Source organism: Plasmodium relictum (genome assembly GCF_900005765.1).
Source record: "Plasmodium relictum strain SGS1 genome assembly, contig: PRELSG_00_v1_230, whole genome shotgun sequence".
In the NCBI taxonomy this organism is placed as follows: Eukaryota; Apicomplexa; class Aconoidasida; order Haemosporida; family Plasmodiidae; genus Plasmodium; species Plasmodium relictum.
Genome location: NW_021628421.1, coordinates 56,026 through 71,733, shown reverse-complemented (window position 1 = coordinate 71,733; position 15,708 = coordinate 56,026). Strand labels below are relative to the sequence as shown.

Genomic DNA, 15,708 nt, shown 5'->3' with positions numbered 1-15,708 from the left:
AAAAAAAAAAAAAAAAAAAAATAACTTTATATTTTTTTTTTTTTTTTTTTTTTTCTTTTGTAGGACTAGCGTCAGTGCATGACTAACTTGTACGTATACAACTAGCAACTAGCTTAGCATGCTACAAAAGGTTAATAATACCTTTTATTAACCATACACTGACGCTAGTAAAAAAAAAAAAAAAATATAAAGTTATTTTTTTTTGTTTGTTTATTTTTTTTTTACACATCTTTGAGATTAAAAAAAAAAAATTTAATTTTTTTTTTTTTGGTTGTTGGATGTTAGCTTTCAAATTAAATAAAGAATTCGTTTTTACTTATAAAAACTTAAGATATAAAACTTATAATGTTTATGTTATATTCAATGTATATATTTAAAAAAAAATAACATTGAATAAATTAAAGTTTTGACTTCATTAATTGTTATAAATTGTTTGTTGTTTTTAATTAAAAGAAGATTAATTCTTTGTAAATAAAAACTCATTTATAACAGTTAATAAGTCTATTAAAAGATGCAGTAATATTTAATTCTTATTAAATATTATGCATTATAAGAAAACATTATATATATATATAATAAAAACGAATATATATAAACGTATACTTAGTTATGCATGCTCTTTATTAATTTATTTGTTTAATACTCTAGCAAAGTCATGAAGAAGACAATTAATAAATCACTAGTAAACTAACTTAATGTACTATAAAAAGTTAATAACATCTTTTATTAACCAGGTATTGAATGAACAATGTAATAAAGAACATTTTTATAAAGTTTAATCTTTTTATTTGTTTATGCTTTAACTTTTTAGTAAAGTTACATAGATAATAAAGTGTTTAATTATTTAATAATTTATAAGTATTCAATAGTTGGTTAATAAAACTAGTTATTAACCTTTTGTAGTACACTAAGCTAGTTTACTACTTGTGTACGTACAAGTTAGCCATGTACTGACGCTAGTTAATAATAAAAAAAAAAAATAATAAAATAAAGTTATTTTTTTTTGTTTGTTTATTTTTATTTATATACATCTTTGTAATTAAAAAAAAAAAAAATTAAATATATTTTTTTTTTTTGTGGTTGAAATTATTTTTTTTGTTATGTTTTAATTTTTTTTAGTGTTTTTAAAAATTAAAAGAAGAAATGTTAACTTATTAAAACTTAAGAAAATAAAAGAAATGTTTATGTATTATTCAATGTATATTGAGAAATAACATTGAATATAATAAAATTTTGACTTTATTAATTATTATAGTTTATCTGTATGTTTTTAATTAAAAGAATAAGTAATTCTTTGTAAATAAAAACTCATTTATAATAATTAAAAACTAATATATATATAAACGTATATTTAGTTATACAATGCTCTTTATTAATTTGTTTGTTTAATACTCTAGCAAAGTCATTAAATGACCAATTAATAAATCAATAGTCAACATATACTTAACATGTAACAAGTATTTTATATAAACATACATACATAATATCTTTGATTAAAGATAATGTCTTTTACTTAAGTTTATATATTCTTAAACACTTCTTCATTTTTTTTCCAAAAAAAAATTTAAAATAATATCTTTCTTTATGAAAACCAAAATGTTAAAAAAAATTAATTTAAAGAATTTTTTTTTTTTTTAGTTAAAAACGCATGAATGGCCTTGATAACATTATGTGCGAAGCTACATTTCTTCATTGTTATTTTAGCTAGTTATTATATACAAAAAGTTAATATACATGCTTTTATTAACTATACTTAGAAATATACAAATCGAATATAATACAAACATTATACTTTTCATACATTAATTTTTGCTTACATAAGAATTAATGACCCCTCAATTCAAAAACGTGACCCAAAATAAAAATATTAATTTTTTTTTTTTATAATTAAGAAGGTATATAAAAATAAAATAAACAAAAAAAATATGGCTATATATATATATATATATATATACATATATTTTTTTTTTTATAACTAGCGTCAATACATGACTGACTTGTATTTTCCTAATAGTAGGCTAATTTTATATTACAAAAAATTAATAATATCTTTTATTTACCAAGCATGGGTAATATAATACTCATACCTACAATTAATCTTAATGATATCAGAATTTATATGAAAAACTAATAATTTCATCATTATCAAAAATGATCTATAATGCATATAATTAACATTTCTATTTAAAAAAACATTTTGTTTTCATTTAATTTTTTGGATTATAATTTATAATATTCTATTTTTTCTTAAAAAAAATTAAATATAAGTTATTGCAATAACTTCTATATTTTATATTATTTCAATTTTACTTGAATTATTTCAATATTTCAGGTTATTGAAATTAAGATAATTTCTATAATTTATTAAAAAACTTATTTATTACTAATTACTTGCTCAAAGACTTGGATAGAATATTGAACAAACAAATTAATAAATGGAATGTATAACTAAATATACGTTTTTATATATAATATATATATTTATTTTTATTATATATATATTTTCATTTTATAATGTATAATATTTATATTATATATTAAATTATTCTGTATTGCTTAACAGATATATGTTTACCTTTATATATGTGTTTTTATTTACAAATAATTAGTATATTCTTTTAATTAAAAGAACAAACATAATTTTAGCAAATAAAAAAAGTCAAAACTCTGATTTGTTCAATGTTATTTCAATATATACACATTGAATACAACATAAACCTTATACTTTTTCATATATTAAGTTTTTAATTAAAAATTAATTCTTTTAATTCGGACAAATGTCAACTCACCAAAAAAAATTAAATTATTTTTTTTAATTTTTTTTTTTTTTTATTAAAAAGATGTGTATAAATAAAATAAACAAAAAAAAATAACTTTATGTATATTTTTTTTTTTTTTTAACTAACGTCAGTGCATGGCTGGCTTACATTTTACTGACTAGTGGCTCATTTTATTTTACAAAAGGTTAATAATAACTTTTATTAACCATACTCCACCATTTAGGGGAAGTAATTATATTACTTATATTTTGCTTTCTTTGGCTTGTTTTACAACTTCTAACCCTTTTTGTATTTCCTTATTAATTCTTCTGTCCTTATACTCAAATCCTCAAATTGTAAAAGGTTATTTCTATTACAAAAATCAAAATAATCTTTTGGTTTTAATACATTTGTAGTATCTAATTATCTTTTACGATGGCAAATTACTTGTATTAAGTTTATCATCTGTTTTTCATATATCTCATTAGCTTTATTATTTAATAGTCTTATCTTTGATAGAGGAATCCGTATTTCTTTTATTCTATAACAAATGGGTATGGTTTTTAGATTTCCATTTTTGATATCTGTCACTCTATGCAGGAATAACCAATGTGGTTTATATTGCCCATTTTCACTATAATGTTTCATTTGATTTCTCTCATATTCAGATAATTCATAAGATATAATATGTCCCACTTTAATCTCTTTATTCTTAATAAAAGAAAAACCTTTTATTTTAATTAAATTTTCATTCGCGTTTTTCCATCGATCGTTTAAATAAATAATCCTTATATCCCTAGTAGTTTCTAGTGTTATTTTGAAAAACTTGGGCATATGCAATATATTTCGTATACTGAAAAGTAAGGTGTTTCTCCAATAGCACCATGAGGGGTCTTATTATATATTAAAACGGCATTTATAACTATTTGTTCAAAAGGTAATTCCTCTTTTTAATATAATATTTTAAGTATATAGTCGAGACTTTTATGAGAAAATTCATTTATACCGTTTCCTTGTGGATAATACGCACTAGTATGATACAATTTTATCTGTAATTCATTAATAATATAATCTTTAAATTCTTGACATATATATATTGAACCTCGATATGTCAAAATATTTCTGGGACATCCGAATATAGTGACCCGTGTATTTCTTATAATATTTATTGCATCCTTAGATGTAGGAGCTTTATTTGTCACATTTATTAACATAAAACGTGAATAATGGCCAATTGCTACTTGTACATAATATTCTTTACCTTTCCAAGTTCTAGGACATGCAACATCTAATGATACAATATCAAATATATTAGGTTTTGATAATGCTTGATTTTCATCTGATTTAAATCTTTTATTACGTATTACCTGATATATTAGACAATTTAAAGCATAGTCTTCAATTTCTTTGCTAATATTAGACCACCAAAAGTGTTTCTGAATTTTCTTTAATATTTTATTCATTTCACAATGTCCTGCAAAATTTACTACTATGAAACCAATTCATTAAATGGTTTCTATATTTTTCTGGTATATATAATTTTCCTGTTTTGTAATGAACTGGGAATTCATTTCTCCATACTACATCTCTTGGTATATCATTCTGATTTTCTCGTACTTCATCAGCAATTTCTTGACAAGACGGGATATAATATATATCTTCATATTCTTCTGAAGGTTTATTACAACACAATACCATATAATTTGGAAGATCAGTATCATCTTCTATTGATCTAGTGATCCAATCAGCTAAACTATTTTGTACTTCAATATGTTCAAATTCTAAATTAAATTCAGATAATTTCAATTTTCATCGATAAAATTTTCCAGTAATAATTGAATCCTTTCTAACTAAACTTTTACAATCAGTTTTTACTAATGCTTTATATCCTTTAATATAATAATCGAATGTTTCACAAGCTACTACTATAGCAAGTAATTCTTTTTCAACTGTACTCCATTTCCTTTGAACATCATTTAACTTCTTAGATGTATAGTGGATAAACTTAGTTTCACCGGTATAATTATTTATCTGAGTCAATACAGCTCCTATGGCATAATCTGAGGCATCAGTATAAATAGTATACAGTTTTCTTAATTCTGGAAATGACAGATAAGTTATTTCAGCCATTTTATTTTTAATTTACTAAAATATTTGTGAATTCTCTTCATTCTATTCAAACTTTTTCTTCTTAGTTAACAAAGGAACTAATTTAGAAGTTAAATTTGAAATGTTTCTTATATATTTTTGGTTAATTGTTATTAACCTTTTGTAAAATTAAATGAGCTACCAGTTAAGAAAATATAAGTTAGCCATGCACTAGAGATAGCTAAAAAAAAAAAAAAGTATATATAAAGTTATTTTTTTTTTTGTTTATTTTATTTATACACATCTTTTTAATTAAAAAAAAAAAAATTAACTATTTTTTTTAATTTTTTTTTTTCTTTTGGTGGGCTGATATTTGTCCGAATTAAAAGAATTAATTTTTACTTAAAAACTTAATTATGAAAAAGTATAGTATTTATGTTATATTCAATCTAAATATTTTGAAATAACATTAAATAAATCAGAGTTTAACTTTTGTTATTTGTTATAAATTGTGTGTGTTTTTAAATAAAAGAATATACTTATTCTTTGTAAATAAAAACTCCTTTATAACAGTTTAACATGTCTATTAAACGATGTAGTATAATTTAATTCAAATTAAATATTATTTATCATAAGAAACCATTATATATATAATAAAAGCAAGTATATGTATATTTAAAAACGTATATTTATTTATATATGCTCTTTATTAATTTATTTGTTCAATACTCTAGCAAAGCCTTTGAGAAGGCATTTAATAAATCATAATTCTAACTGTAAAAAAAATGTAAATGAATAAAACTTAATGTTGTAAAAATATTAAAACATAATCTTTTTGTTGATTTTATAAGTTAAAATTTACATATCTTCGATTCAGTTAACTTTTTAATTTGCAGAATTTAAATAAAAATTTTTGGCATTTGTTTATATATATATATAATTTAAAATCTTTTTAATACAATTTTTTTGTTAACTCATAATATATCTTATTTCAATAAATTTCTACATTGCCTATTTTATTTTTTTTATTTTCCTTTCTTATATTTAATAATTTAAATAAAATTATAAAAACCAACACATGTGTTTTTAGTATGTTTACCTCTGCAATAATGAAAATTTTCTTACTCTCCAGTCAATTAAAAATGTGTATATAAGCATAAGCATATAAAAAAAAGTAAATATAATATACATTTAATGGTTTATATTACTTCAGTATTTTAAAAAAAAATAATAATAATTTTTTTTCCACAATTTTTTACAAGAAAACTGCTAAAAAATTAAAATATGTATTAATTTGTTTTCATATATTTTTATTATCATTGTTATTTTATATAACTTCCATAGTTTTTATACCCATTTAATAAATATTAGCTCCTACTTTTTAATTAATCTCTAAATAAGAATCTTTTCTTTTTTTTCTATAAATTATGAATGATATATTTTTAATTTAAAATTATCATACGTCATAATATTTTATTTTCCAATTCATGATAGATAAAATGTGTTGACGAAGTAATTGTTTGTTCTGTAGTTTTATATAATATATGCTTATATTAGTATTGTATAAAAATTGTAATAAAAAAAAAGTATATATTTAATTTTCTTTTTTTTATATATACAAAAATGGTAAAAATAATAAAGATAAGCTTTAATAACTACAATTTAAATAATTTTATGATAAATCAAAACATTTGAAATTCCTTGATCTCGTATAATTTAAAAAAAATTAACTAAGACTTTGGTGCATAAAAGCGTTATTATTATTAAGTTTAATTGAATAAAAGGATAAAAAAAAATGAATATGAAAGTCTATATGTTATTTGTAAATAATTAAAATATTTGTCTTCACATATTAACCATCCTTTATATTTCATACTAAAAAAAATACTCAATTATTGAAAATTTTTTTTTTATTTAATTTCCTTCCTATTTTTTTTTTTTACATCTTCTTTATGAAAAAAAAAGAAGAAACAATTAAAAAATGTAGCATACCAATTCTATTTTCCTTTAATATAACAATATTTTATCTAAAATATTGTAAAATTTTTATTTTTTCATTCTTATTTAGTATAAATTATGCTTCTGTTAAATATTTTCCCTTTTTATTTTTCAAAAGATTTGCATAGTCGACAAAGGACAATTAAATAACTTCTTTATTATTAAAGTTGCACGAATTATCAGAACCTGTATCCATTTGATAAACTTTATTTCTATTACTTTTGTTATCAGTATATGTATCTTTGTTTTTAAATAAAATTGAAATAATTATGATTAAGAATATTAAAAATATAAATAATATTCCTGATATTAATTTAATCGATAAGTTGGAAATTTTATATTCTCCAACATCATTACTTTGTTCATTTTGTTTCATAATATGAAAAAATTGATAATTATTATCATTATTATCATCCACAAATGTAATTTTATCATTTATTTCATTAACTTTATTTATCTGACTCTTTATTTGATTAGTCTCTCCTATTTCAAATATTTCTTTTTTAAAAACTTCTTCTATATTTTTTATAATATTATAAATTGAAATAATAGTATTATCATTCTCTTGTATATAATCTTTATTTGGATCTATATTAATTCGTATAGTCTCAAGAATTCTCAATGATTCCTTCAACCAACTCTTAGCATTTTTCATATACACATTTACTTCATTTACTATTTCCATATTTCTCTCCTCTGATAGATCATATTCTCTCCCATTTTCGTGCATTTCTGTATCTTTTAGTAAATGTTTTGCTCTTTCTATTAAATGTGAAATTTGTGAAGTGTGATTCGCCAATTGATTACTCTCATTATTATTGTCTTTTTCTAATTCATGCACTTTTTTTAATTTATTCATAATATCTTCATAAACTTCTTTAATTTTAATCATTTTTTCTTTTGAATACATATGCTGAATATAATATAATTCTTGCTTCATTTTTATTATGAAAAATTCAATTTCTTTTAACTTATTTTTGATATATAATATTTCCTCTTTTTCGTTTTCTATAACATTCTCATATGATTCTGCTATATCTAAAAATTTTTTTGCACTATTCTCCATTTCTTTTAACTCTATTTTGTTCATTTTTTTTATTATATCTTTTAATTGTTTTTTCTTTACTTTAAATACTTCGAAGAGATATTTTATCTCCTGTAAACTTTCATCTATATAAATTGAATTCTTCATTTCATCTACTCCTAAAAATGCATTTTTTAAATCATCTATTTTTTTCAATACATTTTCTTCTTCTACTTTAAATTCTCCTATAACTCTCTTTGAATTTCCAGTATTATTTAAATAATACATGATTTTAAAATTCTCAGAAAAACACTTATTTGTTGTATAAATATCACTATTTATGCTGTTATAACTGTTTGTGACATATTGCACACATTCAAGCATATATCTCCTCTTTTCTTTAATTATCATTACATCTTTTGATATTATAGTATTAATAGTTGTAATAATCAAAGAGAGTAAATATAACTTACATTTTCTTCTTAATTCTAATAACTCATAATAAGAAGCATTAAGTCCTAATATTCTATTATTTATATCAACTACTTTAATCTCAATAGTGTTAATATCATTTTTTACTTTGCCTAACATTTTCGTGGTAAATTCTTCTATATTTGGAGTTTCAATAATTGCATCTAAATCGTTAAAGGAGTTATTATACATATTAAGTTCTGTTGTTATTAAATTTGTTTTTAATTCTATCTCTATTTTATTATATTGTTCTTCATAAGAATTAATCAGTTCCTTAAATTTCCCACACTCCTTAGAATATTTTAAAATTTCTTCGTATTCCTGATTATAAAATTTTATTTCTTTTATTTCTTTATATTTTTCAAGCAAATCTTGAACGCTATATAAAAGCTTATCAACTTCATCTCTTAAATCCTTAATCTTTTTTTTTTTTTTATCTCTTATCTTTATTTGTTCATAAACATCTTCCATATGGATAATATTTTGTTTGTTTTCTTTTTCTCTATTATCAATATCAAATGACTTTTCTTCCATAGCTAAACAAATACCTTCTGCATCTTGTATATCTTCATAACCTTGCAAACTTGATATCTTTTCTATATCCATATCTATAAATTTTAATGCTTTAAGTATTTCTTCATAAATTGAATATGCTGTGCGTTTATAAGAAGAATATGCTATTTTCTTTTTATTAAATTCACTACTTTCAATTTTTGCATTATCTAATTCATTTAATGCAGTATTCATGCATTTTGAATATATAATATTTTGAACATTATTTTCAATAAATTGTGCTCGTGTCATCAATTCTAAATACTCATCATCAGCATTTTCATTAACATTATCCAACTGACTTTTCAAAAATAAAATTAATCTTAATACCTCATTTATTTTAATAACTTTAATATTATTCAACAAATTTTTCATTTCCTTGTTTCTTTCTTTGATATTTTCTTTTTCTATTTTAGCTTTTTCTCTTTTATTTTTCAAATCATTATATGTGTTAGAGCATTCTGAAATTGTTAAAACACCTTCTATTTTTTTGTATAATATATTAAATGAATCATATATGTTATTCATTTTTCTTTCAGGATCCTCATATTTTTTTATAATGTAATCCTTTCCTAACATAGAATTTTCTAAAAATGTAACCGTAGTGTCAATAGTTAATTTTATTGACTCTTTTAATAATTCTATATTTTTTTTCTCTTCATCAGTTATTTTTTTTATTTCTTCCATTATTCCTACTTCATATTGTTTCTTATATTTATTCATTTCATTTCTCATATCATTAACTTTAGTTTCTATTCCTTTGATTTTATTTAATTCAAATTTCAAATTATCCTTTTCATTTTCAAGTTTTCTTAAAATTTTTGTAATTGTTTGTAATTTAACTTTCTCTATTTTTAATTCATTTTCTTTATCCTTACTATGTATTTCAGGTATACTATAAAATGATTCCATTTTAAGATTAGCAGAATGTATGATATCTCGTGTTCTATTTTTTATTTTCTCTACATTCAGTATATCGATACTTGCATTTGATCTTATAATTTCTATTTTAGTAAATGCAATCATAGATTTTTCATTATTTGCTTCATCTTCATATTCTGTATGTGAATCTTCTTTCTGTAATATAGTTAATTTTTCTTTTATTCTTTCTATTAAATATATATTGTTATCGGATTTATCTTGAATTTCTATCAGTACATCTGCGGCCTCACTTTTTTTCATTTCAACCTTTATTTTTTCTGCTAAAATTAAGGAATCTTTTGAAAGCTCATCCATCCTTTTTTCATATTCTACAGATAATTCATAATTTTCCCTAGTTTTCTGGGCATTTCTAACGGCCTTATCTGAACAATTTTTAGATTCAAGAACATATTTATTTATTTCATCTATTACACTTTCACTAACTTCCTTTTTTTCATCCTCATCATTCTTTTTTAAATATTCTATTTTTTCCTTTCCTCTTTCGGTATTCTTAAAATATAATGAACATTCTTTTTGATGATTTTCAACTTCTTTTAAAAATTCATTTACATTTTCTATATTTGATTTAATTTCACTTTTTAATGATTTAATATTTTTTATGTTTCCATCAATTGATTTTTCATCTGAGTTATGAATAAGCGAATCAAATAATTTTTCTGCATTTTTGAAATTTTCCAATACTTTTTCTTTGATTTTTTCTGATTCTGTAAATTTTAACTCAGTATATTTTTCCTCTTCCCTAGCATTTTGCAAATTGACTTTTATGTATTCCTTTACTATACGTAATTTTGTCACCATTAACAACTCTTCCATATTCTTAATTGCTTTTGATGCACTATCTATGTTACTCTTTTCCTTTTTAACTTCATTCAATATTTCTCTTATTTTACTACGAATGAGATGAACTTCACCTTTTATTTCATTATCTGTTTCTTCCAATTTAACTGCATCACGCTGTAATTCGTTTATTTTCTTCTGACTTTCTTTAGAATTAATAACATAATCTTCATAATTAAAATTATGTAATACACATTCTGGGGTATATGGTATGTTACTCTTTAACTGATCAATTCTATTTTTGTACTGATCAATAGTTATTATTTCTTCTTCACCTCTTGTTTTTTCATGGTTAATTTTATCAATAGCATCTCGTACTAGAGTTTTTCTATATTCTAATCTTTTTTTATTTGCAAGTACTACTGAAATTTTTATATTCATTTCCATTTTACAAAAATCTTTATATTTTTTTTTCATACTTTCATAATTATTTTTCATTTTTTTTCTTTTATCAAAGGGATTTTCAGTAATTTTATTTAATGTTTCAGATTCATCAACTATAGTTTTAAATTCATTTTTAATTTCATTACATTTTTGTTCATTTGCACCAATATAATTCTTGAAAGTATCAAAGGTCTTTGATAATGCTTCTAGTACTTTCTTATTAATCTCATTAAAAATACTCATAATATCTTTTTCACAATTCATGTTTTCTAATTTTTTTTTGGTGAATTCTATAATATCTAAGCTTTGTTGTGCTTTCTCATTCATTTTCCTGTTTAATTGTATTATTAAATTATAAATTAAATCTGCAATTTCATTATTCTGAGAATCAATTAAATTATCAACTTCTGAATGTAATGTATCATTTTCTATTATTAAATTTCTCAATGAACTTGTAATATATTCTAAATTTTTGCTTTTACTTGATACCTCTTCTGAAGGGCTTTTTACTATCTGTTTAGAGGTTCCAATTGTTTCTTTAACATCTTTAGAAGATTTTTGTAAATTATTTGAATTTTCCTTTAATTTATCAAATTTTTCTATTTGATTATTTATTTTATCTTTTTCTTTGTTTAAATCACTTAAGAGACTCTCTATTACATTATCTCTTTTTTGTTGTTTCTTTGGCAAACTTAAAAATCCTTTTTCTTTTGCATAGTCTTTTAGCAGATCCTTTTTGTTAATAGAATCCATATGTTTACTTATTTTTTTTTCTAATTCCTTTAAATTTCCTTTTAAATCCTCAATTGATTGGTCACTTTTATTACATCCATTTATAACCTTATTTAAAATTTTAGCATCTTCTATAATTTTTTTTGATTGCTCAACCCTTTCTACACTGTCATCTATTGAACGTGTTAAACTATCATATGTATCCTGAAAAGTATTTATTTTTTCATCTGCATTTAAATTATGAATAGATGTTTTTAAAGAATTAAGCTCTGTAAAAATTTCATTATCTTGAAGAAAAATTTTATACTGTTCTACTCCGTTGTATAGTTCAAATTGTTTTTGAAAAGTACATATCATAGCTCTTCCCTCACTTATTTTTTCTGATATTACCCTTCTATTTTCATTAATATTTTCTTTAAGATTTAATACATCGTTATATGTATCCTTTCCTTTTAGTGATTCGTTGTCTTCCTCAATAAAACTATCCAAAAATTCACATTTTCTTTTTTCTATATCACCTTCATATGTTTTAAACTTTTCCTTTATCTTTTTGTAATCATCCATACTATCATTTATGCACCTCATTGTATTGTTAAAATTTTCATATGACGTATTCATATTTTTGTGTAAATCTCTAAATGAATCCTTAACAATTCTATTTCTAAGTTCTGTAATACTGTTAATTGCAGGTGTTACAGCATCATTCATAATAGTTGTACTATCATTTAAAATTTTTTCTACTTCAGAATATTTATTTTTTAACTCCTCTAATACAATTTGAACTGTCTTCAAATCATATATCTCATAATTTATTTTTTTTTTTGCAGATACATAACGTGGAGTTTCTGTACACGCATTTTCTATTTTTTTATCATCAAATAAAGAGCTTAAAGCTAATCTCATTTGTTCCTTTACCTTTTCTTTTTCTACTATATATTCGTCTTTATTTTTAAATGACGATACATCAATTATTCTTTCAGTAATACTTATGTCTTTATTTTCATTATCCTTTAAATCCATAAATTGTTTTAATTTAATTATTATTTCTTCAATCTGTTCTAATTGACCCTTAATATTTAGTGAAACTTGTTTTATCTGTTCATTTTCTTCCTTTTCCAATTCACTTTGCCTCTTTTTTTTTTCTTGAATTTCTATAATTAATTTTTCAATTTCCCTATATGAACTAGTTATATCTTCATATTTCTTTTGTAAGACTTGAAGTTCTCTGTTCGCTGAAGTTACAATGCGTTCAATATTTTCCGTTTCAGTAACAGCCTCACATGTAATCATTGTTAATTTTTTATTTGAATTTATTGGTAAATTTGCTTTTAATTTATCTATCTGAGATTTATCATATTTCATTGAATTATATTTTTCATCAACTAAACGAAATATGCTGTTCAAACTGATGTTTTTTGTAACTGCTTTGGAACATAAATTAATAAGTTCATTTTGAATAGCAAAAATTTCTGGATTACTATAACTATATGATAAGTCTTCTAATAATTCACAAGTTTCAAAAATTGACCTATTTGAATTATCTAATATTATTCTTGAGTCTGAAATAATATTTTCACTTTTTGTTTCTACTTCCTGTGGGTAAACCAGAGAATCGATTTTTTGTTCCAATTCACCTTTTATCTTATTATATAAAACAAAAAATTCTTCTTTTTTTTTCTCAAAATTTGATTTTAATGTCTCATTCCATTTTTCTATAATAGTAATTTTACAATAATCAATAGAAGATTTTGTAATTGTTTCCACAAAATATGACTTTATTAGACTATAAAAAGATATAATGCACTCCATATTTCTAATAGATTCTACACTGCTATTCAAGAGAATATTGTTTCCTTCATAAATTTTCAAAATATCATTCATCTCTTCAATTAATATATTTAAAGATATTTTATACTCCTTTTTATAAAAATCTTTATTTTTAATTGCTAATAAATAACTATTATGATGGATAAACTTATACATTTCATCAAAAATGTAATTATAACCCATAATAATACCTTCTACTTTACTAGAATATTCCATGATAGCCGATTCATAATGAGAAGACGCCTCACCACAATCTTCATAATTACAATACTCATTTTCTAACAAATTTTTTAATTTATCATAAACTTGCGAATTTTTTTTTTTAATATTAGTGATGTCTTCATCTAATTTTTTTGTTATTTCTTCTATCTTTGATGTAAATTCATTAAATTTTTGTGTAAATTGAGATTCTTCCTCATCTTTTGCAAGTTCTAATTCATTCTTTTTTTTTATAATAACATCTTTAGATTTTTCACAGTAGCTTATACATTCTTGCGCATTTTCTTCTATTTCTTTAATTAACGGGATCTCAATTTTAAAATTATCATAATTTGATAGAGAATTTGATCGAGAATTTTCCTTGAAATAACGTTCCATTTCTTTGTATGCGTGTGCGGAAGCATATATTTCTTTTACATTTCCATAATTCTCATCAATTTTTTTAATTAAAGTATTGTAATCACTTAATATTTGGGCATCAATTGAATTTGTAGTACTTTTTACAATGAAAGAATATGCAGAATTACCTAATTTGTTTTGTTTTACTTTATTTGAAATGCATTTGCTAGTTAAATATGAATAATTTTTTCCCATATACATAATATGCGATGGTTCTGTTCTAATATAATTTTTTTGGATCACATATGATTTATATAAATAAGGTAATTTTTTATCTTTAGTTTTTAATTTAACTATCTTTTTATTATATTTATTCGGGTTTGAAGAAATAGACATTTTAAAATTTTTCTTTTTCTTGGTATTATATTTAGCAGTAGAATTTTTTTCTAATTTTTCTACTAAATTAGAATTAAATGATATATTTGATATTCCCGATTTAAACTTAGTTGATTCTTCATGAAAATTCTCCTCATAACTCACGTCTATATGTATATATATCACAAAAATTAAAAGATGATTATATTAATAGTAAAAGTATTTAAATTATGAAAAACATAAATAATAAAAATATAATTATACACTCATGTATATGTATTACCAAAAAAGACATATATAAGAAAAAAATAAACTATACTAACTTTTATTGTTCCCATATTTAAGTTGTTGAAAATGTAAATTCTTCGCTTTTTCTATTTCTTAAATAGGATATGTAATTTCTAATGGTCATTGTTCTCAGGAAAGATTTATGTTTAGAATACACTAAGTATTATTTGTAAAAAATATTTCATAGAATCCCTTTTTTTTTTTAAGTATAATAAAAATATAACTTCAAATACAAAATAAATGGTAAAATTATATACATAACTATAATAAACAGTAGCAATATAAAGGTAATGCACGTGTAAACCATGAAAAAGGAAACTACAAAAAAATTAAAAGGAATATTAAAATTATTTAAAATGTTCAAAATAGTGTTAATAATTGAAAGATAAAGCACAAATACAAATTTCTTATCTCTGTAACTTTTTACAAGTTATAATAAAGATAAAAAAAAGTTATTTTTTTTTAATGAAACTGAAAGTTCAAAGTGTAAAATTTGGTGTGTATAAGTATGTGTATTTATATATACCTATATATATAAAAGAACAAAACAAAAAAAAAGGATAGTATGATTTCTATGTATATGATTAAGCATTTAAAATATGTTAAAATCAAAAAATATAATTGTTCAATAGTTAATTCATAGTTTTTCTTAATATTGCAAGGTGCATTTACTAAATATTATTCAAAATTACTCTTTAAAAAATTAAATATAGTCCTCAACAAATTTAAAAAAAAAAATTTATATTGAAATATGAGTTTTATAAAAAAATCCAAAAAAATAATTCATAAAAATTTTTTCAATTTTTTTTGTTTTTTTTTTTTTATTTATTTACCAATATACGAACAATAAAATAGTTACAGGAAATTTTGGAT

At 21.3% G+C, this 15,708-nt stretch overlaps 1 protein-coding gene across 1 annotated transcript, besides 1 other annotated feature; it reads right to left on the bottom strand.

Annotated features, from left to right (window-relative positions):
- Positions 1 to 2,981: 2,981 nt before the first annotated feature.
- Positions 2,982 to 4,980: a repeat region.
- A 2,007-nt stretch (positions 4,981 to 6,987) lies between these two features.
- Positions 6,988 to 14,885, bottom strand: PRELSG_0021100 (reticulocyte binding protein, putative; the record flags this gene model as incomplete). The annotated part of the gene is made up of 2 exons (XM_028679778.1): positions 6,988 to 14,714; positions 14,831 to 14,885. The coding sequence occupies 2 exons, from the start codon at positions 14,883 to 14,885 to the stop codon at positions 6,988 to 6,990; spliced, it is 7,782 nt and encodes a 2,593-aa protein (XP_028531073.1).
- Between the last annotated feature and the right edge of the window lie 823 nt (positions 14,886 to 15,708).